Source organism: Entelurus aequoreus, linkage group LG10, assembly GCF_033978785.1.
Source record: "Entelurus aequoreus isolate RoL-2023_Sb linkage group LG10, RoL_Eaeq_v1.1, whole genome shotgun sequence".
Taxonomy (NCBI): Eukaryota; Metazoa; Chordata; class Actinopteri; order Syngnathiformes; family Syngnathidae; genus Entelurus; species Entelurus aequoreus.
The window spans coordinates 4,460,671-4,476,385 of NC_084740.1; the positions used below are offsets into that span (position 1 = coordinate 4,460,671).

The 15,715-nt window shown below is 36.9% G+C and overlaps 1 protein-coding gene across 1 annotated transcript in view; it reads right to left on the reverse strand.

The window, feature by feature from the left end:
* kpna4 (karyopherin alpha 4 (importin alpha 3)) overlaps positions 1–15,715 on the reverse strand; it is a 46,200-nt gene that overhangs the window by 20,324 nt on the left and 10,161 nt on the right. The window contains exons 2-3 of the mRNA XM_062059874.1: positions 12,773–12,817; positions 9,846–9,935 (exon numbers count right to left, since the gene is read on the reverse strand). Of these exons, the coding sequence (XP_061915858.1) occupies positions 9,846–9,935; positions 12,773–12,817 (135 nt within the window). The remainder of the gene's footprint in view (positions 1–9,845; positions 9,936–12,772; positions 12,818–15,715) is intronic.

Here is a 15,715-nt window from a genome sequence, read left to right on the forward strand (position 1 = left end):
TGTACTTTTAAAGAGGATGCAGGATAAAGTGACAGGAATTAACCCTGTGCAGAAATTGACATTTTTGCATTGTATTATACATCAGGAAGTGTTGTGTAAGACAGTGTTAAGAATAAAACCGTCAAAGGCAATCTGCTTTTGTATAAAGTTAAGTTAGGTAAAATGAAATTATTATTATTAATTATTATTATTATTTATCTTACGGTTTATCAAATATAATATTGAGCAAAATTTAATTGAAATATTGTCGATGTGGCCCTCCAGCAGTGCTCGGGTTGCTCATGCGGCCCCCGGTAAAAATTAATTGCCCACCCCTGCAATAGACAATAAACACTTAGGTATTTTTTTTAGCCAAGGCCATGAGGAATGTTGTGCAAATGTTGCCATCCCATTTTGATTAATAATAAGGTTGGGCATCATCTTTTGCATTTGGACGATTCCGGTTCCCAATGAGTACTGATTTCCGATTCTTTGAAGATTTATGGCCATAAATATAGTATAAATTTCAGTAAGTATAGAAATGTCAATCCTTTGAAATATAATATAAATGTAATAAAGCCTATTTCCACAGGAGTACACTCCCAAAAAAAGTTTCACTTTATTTCCGAAGACCTCCTAAAAAAACATTTCCACTTCAGTATTTTCAAAGGCACCATCCAATTTCCGTCGGTACTACCCGGTATTGATTCATGCACAATACAACCGTGCCATGTTTCCTTTCTACCTTTGTTGCTCGTGACGTCACGTCCGGTTGCAGCTCAAGCACTTGGCAAGGAAACAAGCAGACTCAGCCAAACTGCCACTAGGTAATGTAGCAATTTCCAATGCTAACAACCCGAGTATGGCTGGTAGGAAAAACGTAAAAAAAATAAGACTCCACTTTTCCAAAATATTGTAGTTTGATGCTAAGTTTTGCATAGGTCTGGGCGGTATAGCGGTATTAAGAGTTATAGCGGTATATTTTACAAAGAAATATGTATTTGAGACAATACCGCAATCCCGATACATGTAATCTTTAATGTCTTTACGCTCATTCTGTGTCCCTCCACCTCTACGTACAGAGTGAGGCACACTCACTTGACACAAACTCCAGTACGAGGAGTGTGTGAAGCATACCGGACAACCTTCATGTTTCTGTCGGGAAATCACGCATTTTGTCCGTTCTCCCCCCCTAGATTTAGCCCTCAACGAAAAAAGGAATCCTCACCAGTATTGCCAGCAATCGGGTCCTTTTGGCTCAAGCCTATACAACGCTTTACATAGTGAAAACCATTATATACATCTTTAAGCTACATTTAAACCAGTCTGGGTAGCGCTGGGAGCAGGTGGGTAAAGTGTTTTGCCCAAGGACACAACAGCAGTGACTTGAAAGGCGGCTGCTCTGCCAACCGAGCCACGCCGCCACTCCGTGATTCTTTTTAGAACAACGCGAGATAGATGGATGCACTTGAAAACGACGGAGACAACTTTTCTGCCAGAATACAAACTTTGTGTAAATATAAATGTTCATAGTTGCAACACTATGAAAAAAACTTTTAAAATATGTATATTGCCCAGCCCTAGCTTTGCCATACACTGTACATGCTACTACTCGATATATCGCAGGTTTGTCTCTGTGTGATATAGAAAATGACTATATGGTGATATTGGAGTATACGATCTCACGCAGTTGCTTTTAGCTGCGGGCATTACACTACAGGCTCTTCTCACTCTTTCTTGTCTCTCATTCTCAGAGACATAAAACAAGCGCACCTTCTTACATACGCCACATACTGTCGCGCGTGCAACGTCATATGCTCTCACGAAGCAGAAAGGTAGCGACATAGCTAACATTAGCTGTGATGCTAGCGGTGCGGTGCGAGTGGTAATACGAGAGAAAGAAGGTGCGAATCTGGTAACAAATGAAGGAATAATTAATTCCCAAGAAAAACAACACGGGGTCCATCGTCTGGCGGTGGTTTGGCTTCAAGCGGGAAGATGTTGAACAGACAACAGTAATATGTCAAGTATGCGGCAAAAGCGTTGCTACAAAAAGTAGCAGCACTGCTAATATGTAGCATCATTTGAAAAGTCACCAGCTAGAGAATGAAGAGTGTTTGAAACTCTGCATGTCAACATCTCCGTTCGGTGCCACACCCACACAATGCCCAAGCCACCATTTCCACATCAACACCGTATGAAACAAATAGTCAACAACAGAAGGAGATAACGTCCGCAGGAACCTACCACATAGTGAAGGACATACACTATTTGATTTCCTATTATGCAGCTCATTTTTATTTGACACTTATTGAAATATCTTGTGTGACATCATGCACAAAAGTGCACTTTATTTGTTTTAAACTATTGTAGTGGCGTTCTGTACAAAAAGGGCACTTTAATTTAGTGTTGTTTTGATATGTCATCTTCGTGACATCATGCACAAAAGTGCACTAATAGCTTGTTTTAAAATGTCTCTGACAATCTTGCACTTTCTGTTTTGGAAATGACATGAATGTTTGTGCCACTGCTTAATAACTGTTTAATAAATACACTTTTAGTTGTGATTTCCCTCTCTGCATGAAAGTTTAAAAGTAGCATATATTAATGCAGTATGAAGAAGAATGTTTTAATGTAGACACATAGAATCATCATACTGCTGTGATTATATGCATCAAGTGTTCATTCAAGGCTAAGGCAAAATATCCACATATATATGGTGTATCGTGACATGGACTAAACATATCCACATATTAATAAAAGGCCATATTGCCCAGCCCTAGCTCAAATGATCTAATTATATTTATTACTATAAATATTTATTTCAAGTGAAAATAATAATCGTGCAGGAACATCTCCCGTTTAAAGCAAATATTTAAAAAAATAAACCCCTTCACGGTCACATTTAAAACAAGTGAACGTTGCAGTTTAACAATGATCATCCACATGTCATCTGCTAGCATTTCACATATGCTCGTCCACGTGTCTTTTAGCCTATTTTAGTTACTCGGCAAAAGCTAGAAATGATGGTGAGAAGGGCTTTGTAACACAAATTAAAAACACTAAACGTTAGGTAAAAGTAAGCGGTTAGCATACTGATTTTAAGAGCATATCTCAAAAAGGCCATTATCCCAGAGGCAACAGTATCAAATCTATTTCAAACATTAGAAGGTGAGTGGTGCATTTGAATTAAGCATCCAGAAGGTTTATCTCCACAAAAGAGCCATTTCCACGCAGTGAGACAGAGCTGCATGTCATTGTTGATATATTGCTAAGCAGCCCATTTGTATTCTAACCTCTCAATAGCACAGAGTTACCTTGATTGAATCTTCAACTGCTGAGTAGCCTCTATTGATACCACCAGGCCCCTGCCCTATTGCCCGACACGAGACGCTTTATTATCAATTACCAAAACCAAATGTAAGCAACCATGAAACACGTTAAGGGAAAGATGTCCGCCATCTTTGAAACTTGGACAGTAATACAATGTATTACATATATGTATTCTATTGCCGCGTCAAATATTTAAAAATAAGATAATTGACTTGCATTATTGTAATACTGGTCCAAATATTTACAAAATAGATTTATAATCATAGCATGTTAAATCATACATCATATGACAGTCTTGTGTGGGGGCAATGGATTTCTTTAGCACTGGTGTTTTCAAAGTGTGATGTGTCAGAAGACTTCAGCTTGAGAAAAATATACAACGCACTGATAGTTTGATGAGGAAAAAGTTTCAATTTATATTCTTTTGATTTGATTATTCGTTTAGGGAGTAACTACCGTATTTTTCGGAGTATAAGTCGCTCCGGAGTATAAGTCGCACCAGCCGAAAATACATAATAAAGAAGGAAAAAAACATATAAGTCGCACTGGAGTATAAGTCCCATTTTTGGGGGAAATTTATTTGATAAAACCCAACACCAAGAATAGATATTTGAAAGGCAATTTAAAATAAATTTTTTTTTTTAATAAAATAAATAAAGAATAGTGAACAACAGGCTGAATAAGTGTACGTTATATGAGGCGTAAATAACCAACTGAGAACGTGCCTGGTATGTTAACGTAAAATATTATGGTAAGAGTCATTCAAATAACTATAACATATAGAACATGCTATACGTTTACCAAACAATCTGTCACTCCTAATCGCTAAATCCCATGAAATCTTATACGTCTAGTCTCTTACGTGAATGAGCTAAATAATATTATTTGATATTTTACGCTAATGTGTTAATAATTCCACACATAAGTCGCTCCTGAGTATAAGTCGCACCCCCGGCCAAACTATGAAAAAAACTGCGACTTATAGTCCGAAAAATACGGTAATAAAAATGGTGTGGTCAGAACTTGGAAATATTTCAGCAAGGCCACAGCAATAGAGCACACACAGTGATGTGTGGGTACGGCTGCAGCTATCGATTACTTTAGTAATGAGGTAATATATAAATGATTTTGTTTGATTAATCGAGTATTTGAATAAAACACACTTTATAGCCATATTGTGTCTTTTAGGGACGTTGGTTGAAATAAACAAGGAATTTTTGATGACCTTTTTGTTTTAGAAATGCACAGAACATTGACTTTGCAGTTTTAATATGGAAGGATCACTATGTATTACTTATATTTTTTCAAATGTTTAAGTAAAAAAAAACAACTTGTGTAGCGTAAAACCAGGTAATAAATAAGCAATCTAAACAAAAAAAGCTTGCTGATATAGTTAGATTTTTTTTAAAAGTTAACATTTTTGTTTTTTTTAAAAACAATTGACACAAAAATGGGTTTAATGATAAAAAACACAATCAGTAATAATATATACGTATCCAAAATCGAATGACAATGTATTTAACAATTTAACACACATTTTTGAAAAGTTTTTAAATTGGAGTGGTGTTTGATTTTTTGGGACATTAACATTAACTGTAGATGCTAACATGCCCTCACATGTTTAAAAAAAAAACTTTAATATGCAAGTCAGACATAAGACGGCGTTATCTGCCAAAATAGACTTTTATCTTCTTTCTGCTTGTTTGCTCTTTAAATATGCAGGATGCTTTCTCGTAATGTGCTGTATCATTGATGTAATGCTATTGTGAAATGAGAGTGCATATATTTCACTACAATGTCGGTCTTTTTCTGTTCTAAATGATTACAAATCCCTGACACCTTCTCTCATTTTCTTTGAGCCATCTCTCACTCTTTTTGCCCATTACACACACAAGAAACTTTGAATTTTGGCAGTATTATAATAAAAGTCGACATTTTACTCAACACAAGTGAACATTTTACAAGAAAAACTGAACATTTGTGTAATATTATGACAAAAGTTGGAATCTTACTCAATAACAGTCGCAATTTTACAAGAAAAGCTTAAAATTTTGGCAATTTTATGAAAAGAGTCGCAATTTTACCCGACAAAAGTCACAATTTTATAAGAAAGAGTCTGGCGGAAACAATGCTCGCATATTTTAGGTTCCTGGCCCTCCATGCGGTCTCGCTTTTAGAAATTTGTATTAGTTAAACTCTACAAACAAACCACCAAAATACAAAATAAAAGCTTGTTTTCCTAGCTGTATATGGTATTAAATACTTGGGATGGGAATCGAAAACCGGTTCTATTCCCAGTGTATCGTTTCCTTGGAATCGCTTGCCAAAGCATCTTTCACCGCAGCAGAGACGTGTACAAGCAGTGACTAAGTTTGTGCTTTAAAACTTGCATCAATTTTGCCACAGTGCAACTGATTTTCAAGAAATTAATATTCAATTTAGGGCTGGGCAATATATGGAATATACTCGATATATTGCGGGTTTGTCTCTGTGCGATATAGAAAATGACTATATGGTGATATTGGAGTATACATTCTCACGCAGTTGCTTTTGGCTGCGGGCATTACACGACAGGCTTTTATCACTCTTTCTTGTCTCTCCTTTTCACAGAGACATAAAACAAGCGCACCTTCTTACATACGTCACATACTGTCGCGCGTGCAACATCATACGCCCTTGCTGAGCAGAGAGGAAGCGGAATGGGTAATGTTAGGTGTGATGCTAGCGGAGCGAGTGGTAATACGAGAGAAAGAAGGTGCCAATCTGGTAACAAATGGAGGAAGAATTAATTCCAAAGAAAATCAGCAGGGGGTCCATCGTCTGGCGGTGGTTTCGCTTCAAGCGGGAAGATGTTGAACAGACAACTGTAATATGTCAAGTATGCGGCAAAAGCGTTGCTACAAAAAGTAGCACTACTGCTAATGTGTAGCATCATTTGAAAAGTCACCCGCTAGAGAGTGAAGAGTGCTTGAAACTCTGCATGTCAACATCTGCATTCGGTGCCACACCAACAAAATGCCGGAGCAACAATTTCCACATCAACACCGTATGAAAAAACTAGTCAACAACAGAAGGAGATAACGTCCGCAGGAACCTACCACATAGCGAAGGACATACACTATTTGATTTCCTATTATGCAGCTCATTTTTATTTGACACTTATTGAAATATCTTGTGACATCATGCACAAAAGTGCACTTTATTTGTTTTTAACTATTGTAGTGGCGTTCTGTACAAAAAGTGCACTTTAATTTAGTGTTGTTTTGATATGTCATCTTAGTGACATCATGCACAAAAGTGCACTAATAGCTTGTTTTAAAATGTCTGACAATCTTGCTCTTTCTGTTTTGAAATGACATGAATGTTTGTGCCACTGCTTAATAACTGTTTAATAAATACACTTTTGCTAAATTGACTTAGTTGTGATTTCCCTCACTGCATGAAAGTTTAAAAGTAGCATATTAGGGGTGTGGGAAAAAAATCGATTCGAATTCGAATCGCGATTCTCACAGAATAGATTCTCATTTTTAAAAAATAGATTTTTTATTTATTATTTAAATTAATCAATCCAACAAAACAATACACAGCAATAAAACAACAAAGCAATCCAATTCCAAAACCAAACCTGGCCCAGCAACACTCAGAACTGCAATAAACAAAGCAATTGAGGAGACACAAACATGACAGAACAAACCAAAAGTAGTGAAACAAAAATGAATATTATCAACAACAGTATCAATATTAGTTACAATTTCAACATAGCAGTGATTAACAATCCCTCATTGACATTATCATTAGACATTTATAAAAAATAAAGAACAATAGTGTCACAGTGGCTTACACTTGCATCGCATCTCATAAGCTTGACAACACACTGTGTCCAATATTTTCACAAAGATAAAATAAGTCATATTTTTGGTTCATTTAATAGTTCAAACAAATGTACATCATTGCAATCAGTTGATAAAACAAGCTTTTTACAAAAAGCTACTACTCTGCTTGCATGTCAGCAGACTGGGGTAGATCCTGCTGAAATCCTATGTATTGAATGAAAGAATCGTTTTTGAATCGGGAATCGTGTTGAAATGAAAAAAATAAATAAATCGCTTTTGAATCAAATCGTGACCCCAAGAATCGATATTGAATCGAATCGTGGGACACCCAAAGATTCACAGCCCTATAGCATATATTAATGCAGTATGAAGAAGAATGTTTTAATGTAGACACATAGAATCATCATACTGCTGTGATTATATGCATCAAGTGTTCATTCAAGGCTAAGGCACAATATCCACATATATATGGTGTATCGTGACATGGACTAAACATATCCACATATATATGGTGTATCGTGACATGGACTAAACATATCCACATATATATGGTGTATCGTGACATGGACTAAACATATCCACATATATATGGTGTATCGTGACATGGACTAAACATATCCACATATATATATGGTGTATCGTGACATGGACTAAACATATCCACATATATATGGTGTATCGTGACATGGACTAAACATATCCACATATATATGGTGTATCGTGACATGGCCTAAACATATCCACATATATATGGTGTATCGTGACATGGACTAAACATATCCACATATATATGGTGTATCGTGACATGGACTAAACATATCCACATATATATGGTGTATCGTGACATGGACTAAACATATCCAGATATTAATAAAAGGCCATATCGCCCAGCCCTAATTCAATTGTAGTTGGTGAATGTTTTTCTGCAACCACATTCCATCAGTCATTTCCATTATTCAGGATTCACAACCATATATTTTTGAAGCTAGTTGAACGAAGGATTAACTGCTGCTTCTAGAAGCCAGCACGGAGAAGCGGGTGAAACGGAGCAGGCGGAAGCCGATAGATAGAGTGGGGTGAAATCGACTCGAAGCTGCAAATGCGGAATTTGGAGACGAGCTATTCCAACATAAACGGCAGGCTTACCCCAAATAAACCAGAAAAAACGTCCCTGGCCAACTTGACCAAAGAGACAACTGTCCATCGAGTGAGTGACACTTTATATTGATCATGATACACACAGCAGGTGGTGTGTATCATGACAGACTGCATATGCAAACAAAACATGACATGTGGGCTAATACTTTACAATGTAATATGATTGTTCATGTTTTTCAGTCGGTACAAATTGCAGACTCATCGCTCTGTGTTGTGCATTGCAAACTCAAACACGTTTTGTGCTGACGTAGAAGCTACACTATATTGCCAAAAGTATTTGGCCACCTGCCTTGACTCACATATGAACTTGAAGTGCCATCCCATGGACAAGACCAAAATGTTTTGGTATCCTGGAGCATTCAAAGTGCCTTTCACTGCAACTAAGGGGCCAAGCCCAACTCCTTAAAAACAACCCCACACCATAATTCCTCCTCCACCAAATTTCACAATCAGCACAATACAGTCCGAAATGTAGCGTTCTCCTGGCAACCTCCAAACCCAGACTGGTCCATCAGATTGCCAGATGGAAAAGTGTGATTCATCAGTCCAAAGAAGGCGTCTCCACTGCTCTAGAGTCCAGTGGCGACGTGTTTTACACCACTGCATCCCACGCTTTGCATTGTATGGCTTGGATGCAGCTGCTCGGCCATGGAAACCCATTCCATGAAGCTCTCTGCGTACTGTACGTGGGCTAATTGGAAGGTCACATGAAGTTTGGAGCTCTGTAGCAACTGACTGTGCAGAAAGTCTTTGCACTATGCGCTTCAGTCAGTTTACGTGGCCTACCACATGGTGGCTGAGTTGCTGTTGTTCCCAAACTCTTCACTTTTCTTATAATAAAGTTGACTTTGGAATATTTAGGAGCGAGGAAATTTCACGACTGGATTTGTTGCACAGGTGGCATCCTATGACAGTTTCACGCTGGAAATTACTGAGAGTGGCCCATTCTTTCACAAATGTTTGTAGAAACAGTCTCCATGCCTAAGTGCTTGATTTTATACACCTGTGATTAGGACACCTGATTCTCATCACTTGGATGGGTGGCCAAATACTTTTGGCAATATAGTGTAGCTTATCTCTTGCCGTATTTAGCTTTTACGACTAATAATGAAGCACACTGATGTGTTACTACGCTAAAAAGAGAGTTCCTCAGTGTTCGCTCTTACAATAACAATGTCGCTACAGTTTGGTTATTATACAAGTAAATTAAGTATTGGTGACGGTTTTTGAATGCATTTTTAAAGTGATTTAGCGGTAGAATTGACTGCTTCCATTAGCTGCATTGCTAGCTACCTACAACAAACCGATGTTTACATGTTACAATGCAAAAAAATAAAAATAAGTTGTCTTCTTGTCTATCACAAGGATTGTGAACAAACAGGCAAAATTCCCCAAAAAGTGCAGCGGAGAATCTCAGTTGCAGGTTACAACACAAAACTAAATCAGCATTGTCACTGGCTACTTAAAACCAAGTGAAAAAAACTTGTCTGACTCAATTTCAAGCAGTCAAATGAATGTTATATTCAATAAACACAGCCGTACCGATCGGAAATCTCCATCGACGTCGGAGTCCTCACAATAGTCTTCATGAGGCACGTTTCTTCTTTTCAAGAGGTGTTCGTCTCTTTTGTTCTGTTGAGTGGCAAAAGAAACAATGTTATGCATTTTCAAACTTGCTTTCGTTTAGGTATCTTGCACATTGGGTGGTATTAACAGTTGTGCCGTGCGATATTACAATATATATGTCGCAGTACAACAAAAATATGTACAAAATAACTTGTTTATATCATAATTGTAACATCTGAGCTGTGGCTAATATAACTGCAGCAACACTGCTACTTTGCAGGAGTAGTTCTCCATCAGTTGAAAGAACTTCACGGTGAGAGCTGGAAGGAGAATGGATGTCACCACGGAAGTTAAACCAACTCGAAAAGGAATTGGTGTCAAAAAGAGGAACTATTGTATTTTAATTAAAAAAGTCCAGACACCGACCAAATAACGGCCGGCTTATCTGTTCGTGATGTGCGATACCACTGACACCAAGTAAAATTCTGGCTGGTATTGGCAATACCGATACTTTGTGCAAATATAGCAAAAGTGTCTGGTAAAATGTAAGAATCATCTTCAAACAATATAAAAAGAGTGTGAAAGAATTAATGGCGTTATTCTGAATTGAGTGTGTTCTTAATTATATTGAAGTCTGTATGTAGTGTCCCCAAATAGCCTACAATAACACTTGCTGCTTTATAATACTGACATCTGGTATCCATCCACACATCACTATTAACTGTAAAACATGCTGCCAACAAGCCCTTGATAGCCACCTGAACACGTCTATTCTTTTCTATCACTTGTTATTAGCGAATTGAACACGTCTATTCTTTTCTATCACTGGTTATTAGCGATTTGAACACATCTATTCTTTTCTATCACTTGTTATTAGCGATTTGAACACATCTATTATTTTCTATCACTTGTTGTTAGCGACTTGAACACGTCTATTCTTTTCTATCACTTGTTGTTAGCGATTTGAACACGTCTATTATTTTCTATCACTTCCTGTTAGCGACTTGAACACGTCTATTCTTTTCTATCACTTCCTGTTAGCGACTTGAACACGTCTATTATTTTCTATCACTTCCTGTTAGCGATTTGAACACGTCTATTATTTTCTATCACTTCCTGTTAGCGACTTGAACACGTCTATTCTTTTCTATCACTTCTTATTAGCGACTTGAACACGTCTATTATTTTCTATCACTTCCTGTTAGCGACTTGAACACGTCTATTATTTTCTATCACTTCCTATTAGCGACTTGAACACGTCTATTATTTTCTATCACTTCCTGTTAGCGACTTGAACACGTCTATTATTTTCTATCACTTCCTGTTAGCGACTTGAACACGTCTATTATTTTCTATCACTTCCTATTAGCGACTTGAACACGTCTATTATTTTCTATCACTTCCTGTTAGCGACTTGAACACGTCTATTATTTTCTATCACTTCCTGTTAGCGACTTGAACACTTCCATAATTTTCTATCACTTCCTGTTAGCGACTTGAACACGTCTATTCTTTTCTATCACTTCCTGTTAGCGATTTGAACACGTCTATTATTTTCTATCACTTCCTGTTAGCGACTTGAACACGTCTATTCTTTTCTATCACTTCCTGTTAGCAACTTGAACACGTCTATTCTTTTCTATCACTTGTTATTAGCGACTTGAACACGTCTATTCTTTTCTATCACTTCTTGTTAGCGACTTGAACATGTCTATTTTTTTCTATCACTTCTTGTTAGCGACTTGAACACGTCTATTCTTTTCTATCACTTCCTGTTAGCGACTTGAACACATCTATTCTTTTCTATCACTTTCTGTTAGCGACCTGAACACATCTATTCTTGTCTATCACTTGAAGACACGGCATGAAGAACAGCACAGAGACAATGTTAATGATGCTGCTGACGTTCAAACAAGTCCTCTTAAACCAAGGCACTTTATTTCACACCTTGTTGTTTTGTGGTTGTGTTAGCTGAAGAATTGAGCATAGCTAAATGTTGTTGTTTTTTTAAAGAAGATTGGAGATGAAGTTTGACATTTCTTATATTATTTCTAAACCTTTTTCTTATCTCTAAACACCTCTTAAGTTGGGATCCTATTATGCAAAACCTAATTTTCTTACTTGTTGGTACCTGTGTTTGTGTATTTGGGATCCCCATTAGTCCCAACAATGTAAAATCAAGGCACGGTGGAGATATTTAGTTACGTCAATGAATATTTCCCATTACTTTATGGGCCAAACTATATCGGGATATGAGTACTGGTCTATATTGCCCAGCCCTACACTCGTGTTAGTGACAGTATTAGCACAGTTTAGAGACGTTCTCTGTGCTTAATTGAGCGTTACAGTAGGCCTTATGATGTGTTTATATGTATGAGTGTTAATAATCAAATTGTGATATTTGAGACATTTCCTATTGCTACAAAAAAATTTCTGCTCTACTAATTTTTTTTCATTTAGTAGCACCGGTGCTACAAGTGAAAACGCTCAGCTTATGGCCCTGTGGTGTACAAGATGCACAATGCGTAACCTGAGACTTCACATGTAGGTGTAAAAAATAGAAGAAACCAAATTATTTAAGAAATCAGACTAACTAAAATGCACCGACTGTTGAAAAAAAGCTGGTGCTAAAAACATTTCGTTTGTCTTGTCCTTTGTATATATAGATTGTGTTAAACAAATTGAGAGAAGATAAAGTGGCATTAATTTGATGAGTATATTTGTGAAATTTTGAGAAAAAAATTACTGCATCGAGAGATATATATATATGTATATATATATATACACACACATCATGGAATATAAAATAGCCTATCGAGACATATATTATTATTACTACATGTATTGTCCATATCGCAGAGCACTAATTAGCAGCATCATAACATAGAAAGAAAGGCATTTACCTTTCGGAGCTCCACCACGACCTCCGTCCTCTGTCTTCTCATAGTCTGTGGGCACAATGGTGATGTTAGTAAGAGCACTAAACCATGTCACAGTGGATACAAAGTCCATACAATTCTTCATTTGGCCAACGGTTTTTTGAAGGCTATTGTTGATAACCTCAGTTCACAGCATCAAAGGATTAACCTTGGTTACGTGTTTTCCTTTCCAAAACCTGCTTGCCTTGAATCATTTTCATAAGAAAACTTTGACCCTGTAACGAATTGTTTTTATATTTCTATAAATTCCAAGAGACAAACTGCTTTTCCCTGTACCTCGATCCCAACTTGTACTCATCTTGGAGCCATAAGATTGGGGCCAGCTGTGACCTTTGTGGTTCCAGTTACTGAGTCAACCGAGCTATAAATGGTAGTCAATGGGATGCGGGGACCCTTGAGCAAGCCACCCAAGAACAAGGCACAGCACCCAAACATGTGTCACTAAATCTAAGATGACTCAGCGTGTGTTACTCACCAGCCATTTAACATGCTTTATTTATAGCAAGGAGCAATCTTGCATATTTTGTGATACTGCTGATATTTCTTATCACCAACTGAATGTGATGCAACTTCCGTTCACAAACTTGTGTGAAACACAAGAGCTGCACGCCTATATGAAGTAAATGTTATGTCAGAGAGGAATGTATTTGGTGGATGTAGATTAAGGTATTTTTGAGTGTCTAAATATTACACTTCTAAATATAATACAGAGCAGTTCTACACCACTGCAAACAACCTCAAAAATAAACATACGGCTAGAGTCACAATATTGTACTTTCTTTAAATATATTTGTTTTAAAGTGTGGGTCTGAGCTGGGATAGGCCCCCGCAACCCTGGTAGAAAATGGATGGATGGTTCCACAATAATGTATTGGGGAAAATCCAGCTTTGATGTTAGTAATTTAGACAGTTTAAAAGGCTTTTTAGTACAAGTCCTACTAGGAACACTTGTTATATGTACCTGACGCTTTAATACTAATGAGCTGTGTTTGTCTACATCTGCCACCACGACTCCAAAAAGTACAATTGTGCACTTCACCCACTGTTTGCATTTTGTTTCTCCATCACAATAGATTCCACGGATCAGATACAACATGATCGTAACATTAAGGGGTGGGGATTTTTTTTCCGTTTGGTGGTTATAAACATGCTCTACGGACACATATTACAGATTATGAAAAGGCCAATTTTGAATAAGTGAGCTTTAGACTATTAAGCCCAAGCTGTTTGTTTACATGCTTTTTTTTTATTTCTCTTTGCTATTTGGGCTTATTGGACCCTAATTAGAATAAAAACTAAGAATCATCTTTTGATATGATGTACTTAGTCCATAAGTAACAAACGTGTACCTTATTTTTCGGAGTATTAGTCACTCCGGAGTATAAGTCGCACTGGCCGAAAATGCATAATAAAGAAGGAAAAAAACATATATAAGTCACACTGGAGTATAAGTCGCATTTTTTCGGGAAATTTATTTGATAAAACCCAACACCAAGAATAGACATTTGAAAGGCAATTTAAAATAAATAAAGAATAGTGAACAACAGGCTGAATAAGTGTACGTTATATGAGGCATAAATAAGCAACTGAGAACGTGCCTGGTATGTTAACGTAACATATTATGGTAAGAGTCATTCAAATAACTATAGCATATAGAACATGCTATACGTTTACCAAACAATCTGTCACTCCTAATCGCTAAATCCCATGAAATCTTATACGTCTAGTCTCTTACGTGAATGAGATAAATAATATTATTTGATATTTTACGCTAATGTGTTAATAATTTCACACATAAGTCGCTCCTGAGTATAAATCGCACCCCCAGCCAAACTATGAAAAAAACTGACTTATAGTCCGAAAAATGCTGTACTTCATGTTTAGCGACATGCTAATTCTTATTTTTACACTTTTTCCCCCCAAATTCCATTGTATGTTATACTCTTCTGACACCACCAGATGGCAGTATAAGTGTCCACATAAGCGGCCATGAGACCCCAATTCAGTAGTGTACACAATTTTGGAAATAAGAGCTAAAAGGTGCTGTCCACGCATGTGGCCACTAAGCCTTTAGAGGAACTGCACTTATTGGAATTTTGCCTATAATTCACAATCATTATGACAGAAAAAAACATGTATTTTTTATGTATTCTCACTCGTACATAAACGTAAATAAAAGTCTGCTTACAATGGAGTGAATGGGAGTCATGAAGTCATTACATCATTGCGTCTATTTCGACCACAAAACCCAATAACCGTCCAAAAAGTGGCAACAATACTCTATTTACATTTTGTGACCTGAATATTAACGGAGTATGAGTAATATTGCTATTATAAGCACAAACGTTAAGGATGTAGTTTTAGCGGCGCATTGTCACACAAAGGTAACATTCTTATGCCACTGTATTGACATCATGAGCTGGTGATCTGCTTACTTATCTCGGAGCTTGTGAAAGTTAATTCTAGATTATAAATCATCCCTCTCACCTGGGTAGTAAAAGGACATGGACATGAACTAAGAACTTTGTAAACTTTGACAACCAATTTAGACCAGGTAATTGCAAAAATAACATTTAAAAAGACTTTGTTGGATTAGGAGTCATTCATCTAAACAGGAATATAGTCGGCATCCCAGCGCCGCTGTATGCTTAAAAGGAGCAAATTACATAAATATTAAATCGTATTAAGAATGTGCCTGTTACTACATTACATCTATAAATCAACCATTATCATGTTATACCAGTGTTTATCAACCTTTTTTGAGCCAAGGCACATTTTATTCATTGAAAAAATGCGAAGGCACACCACCAGCAGAAATCATTAAAAAATGAAACTCAGCAGCCGATATTGACAATAAAAAGTAGTTGTCGCAATTGTTGGATATGACTTTAAAGCATAACCAAGCAT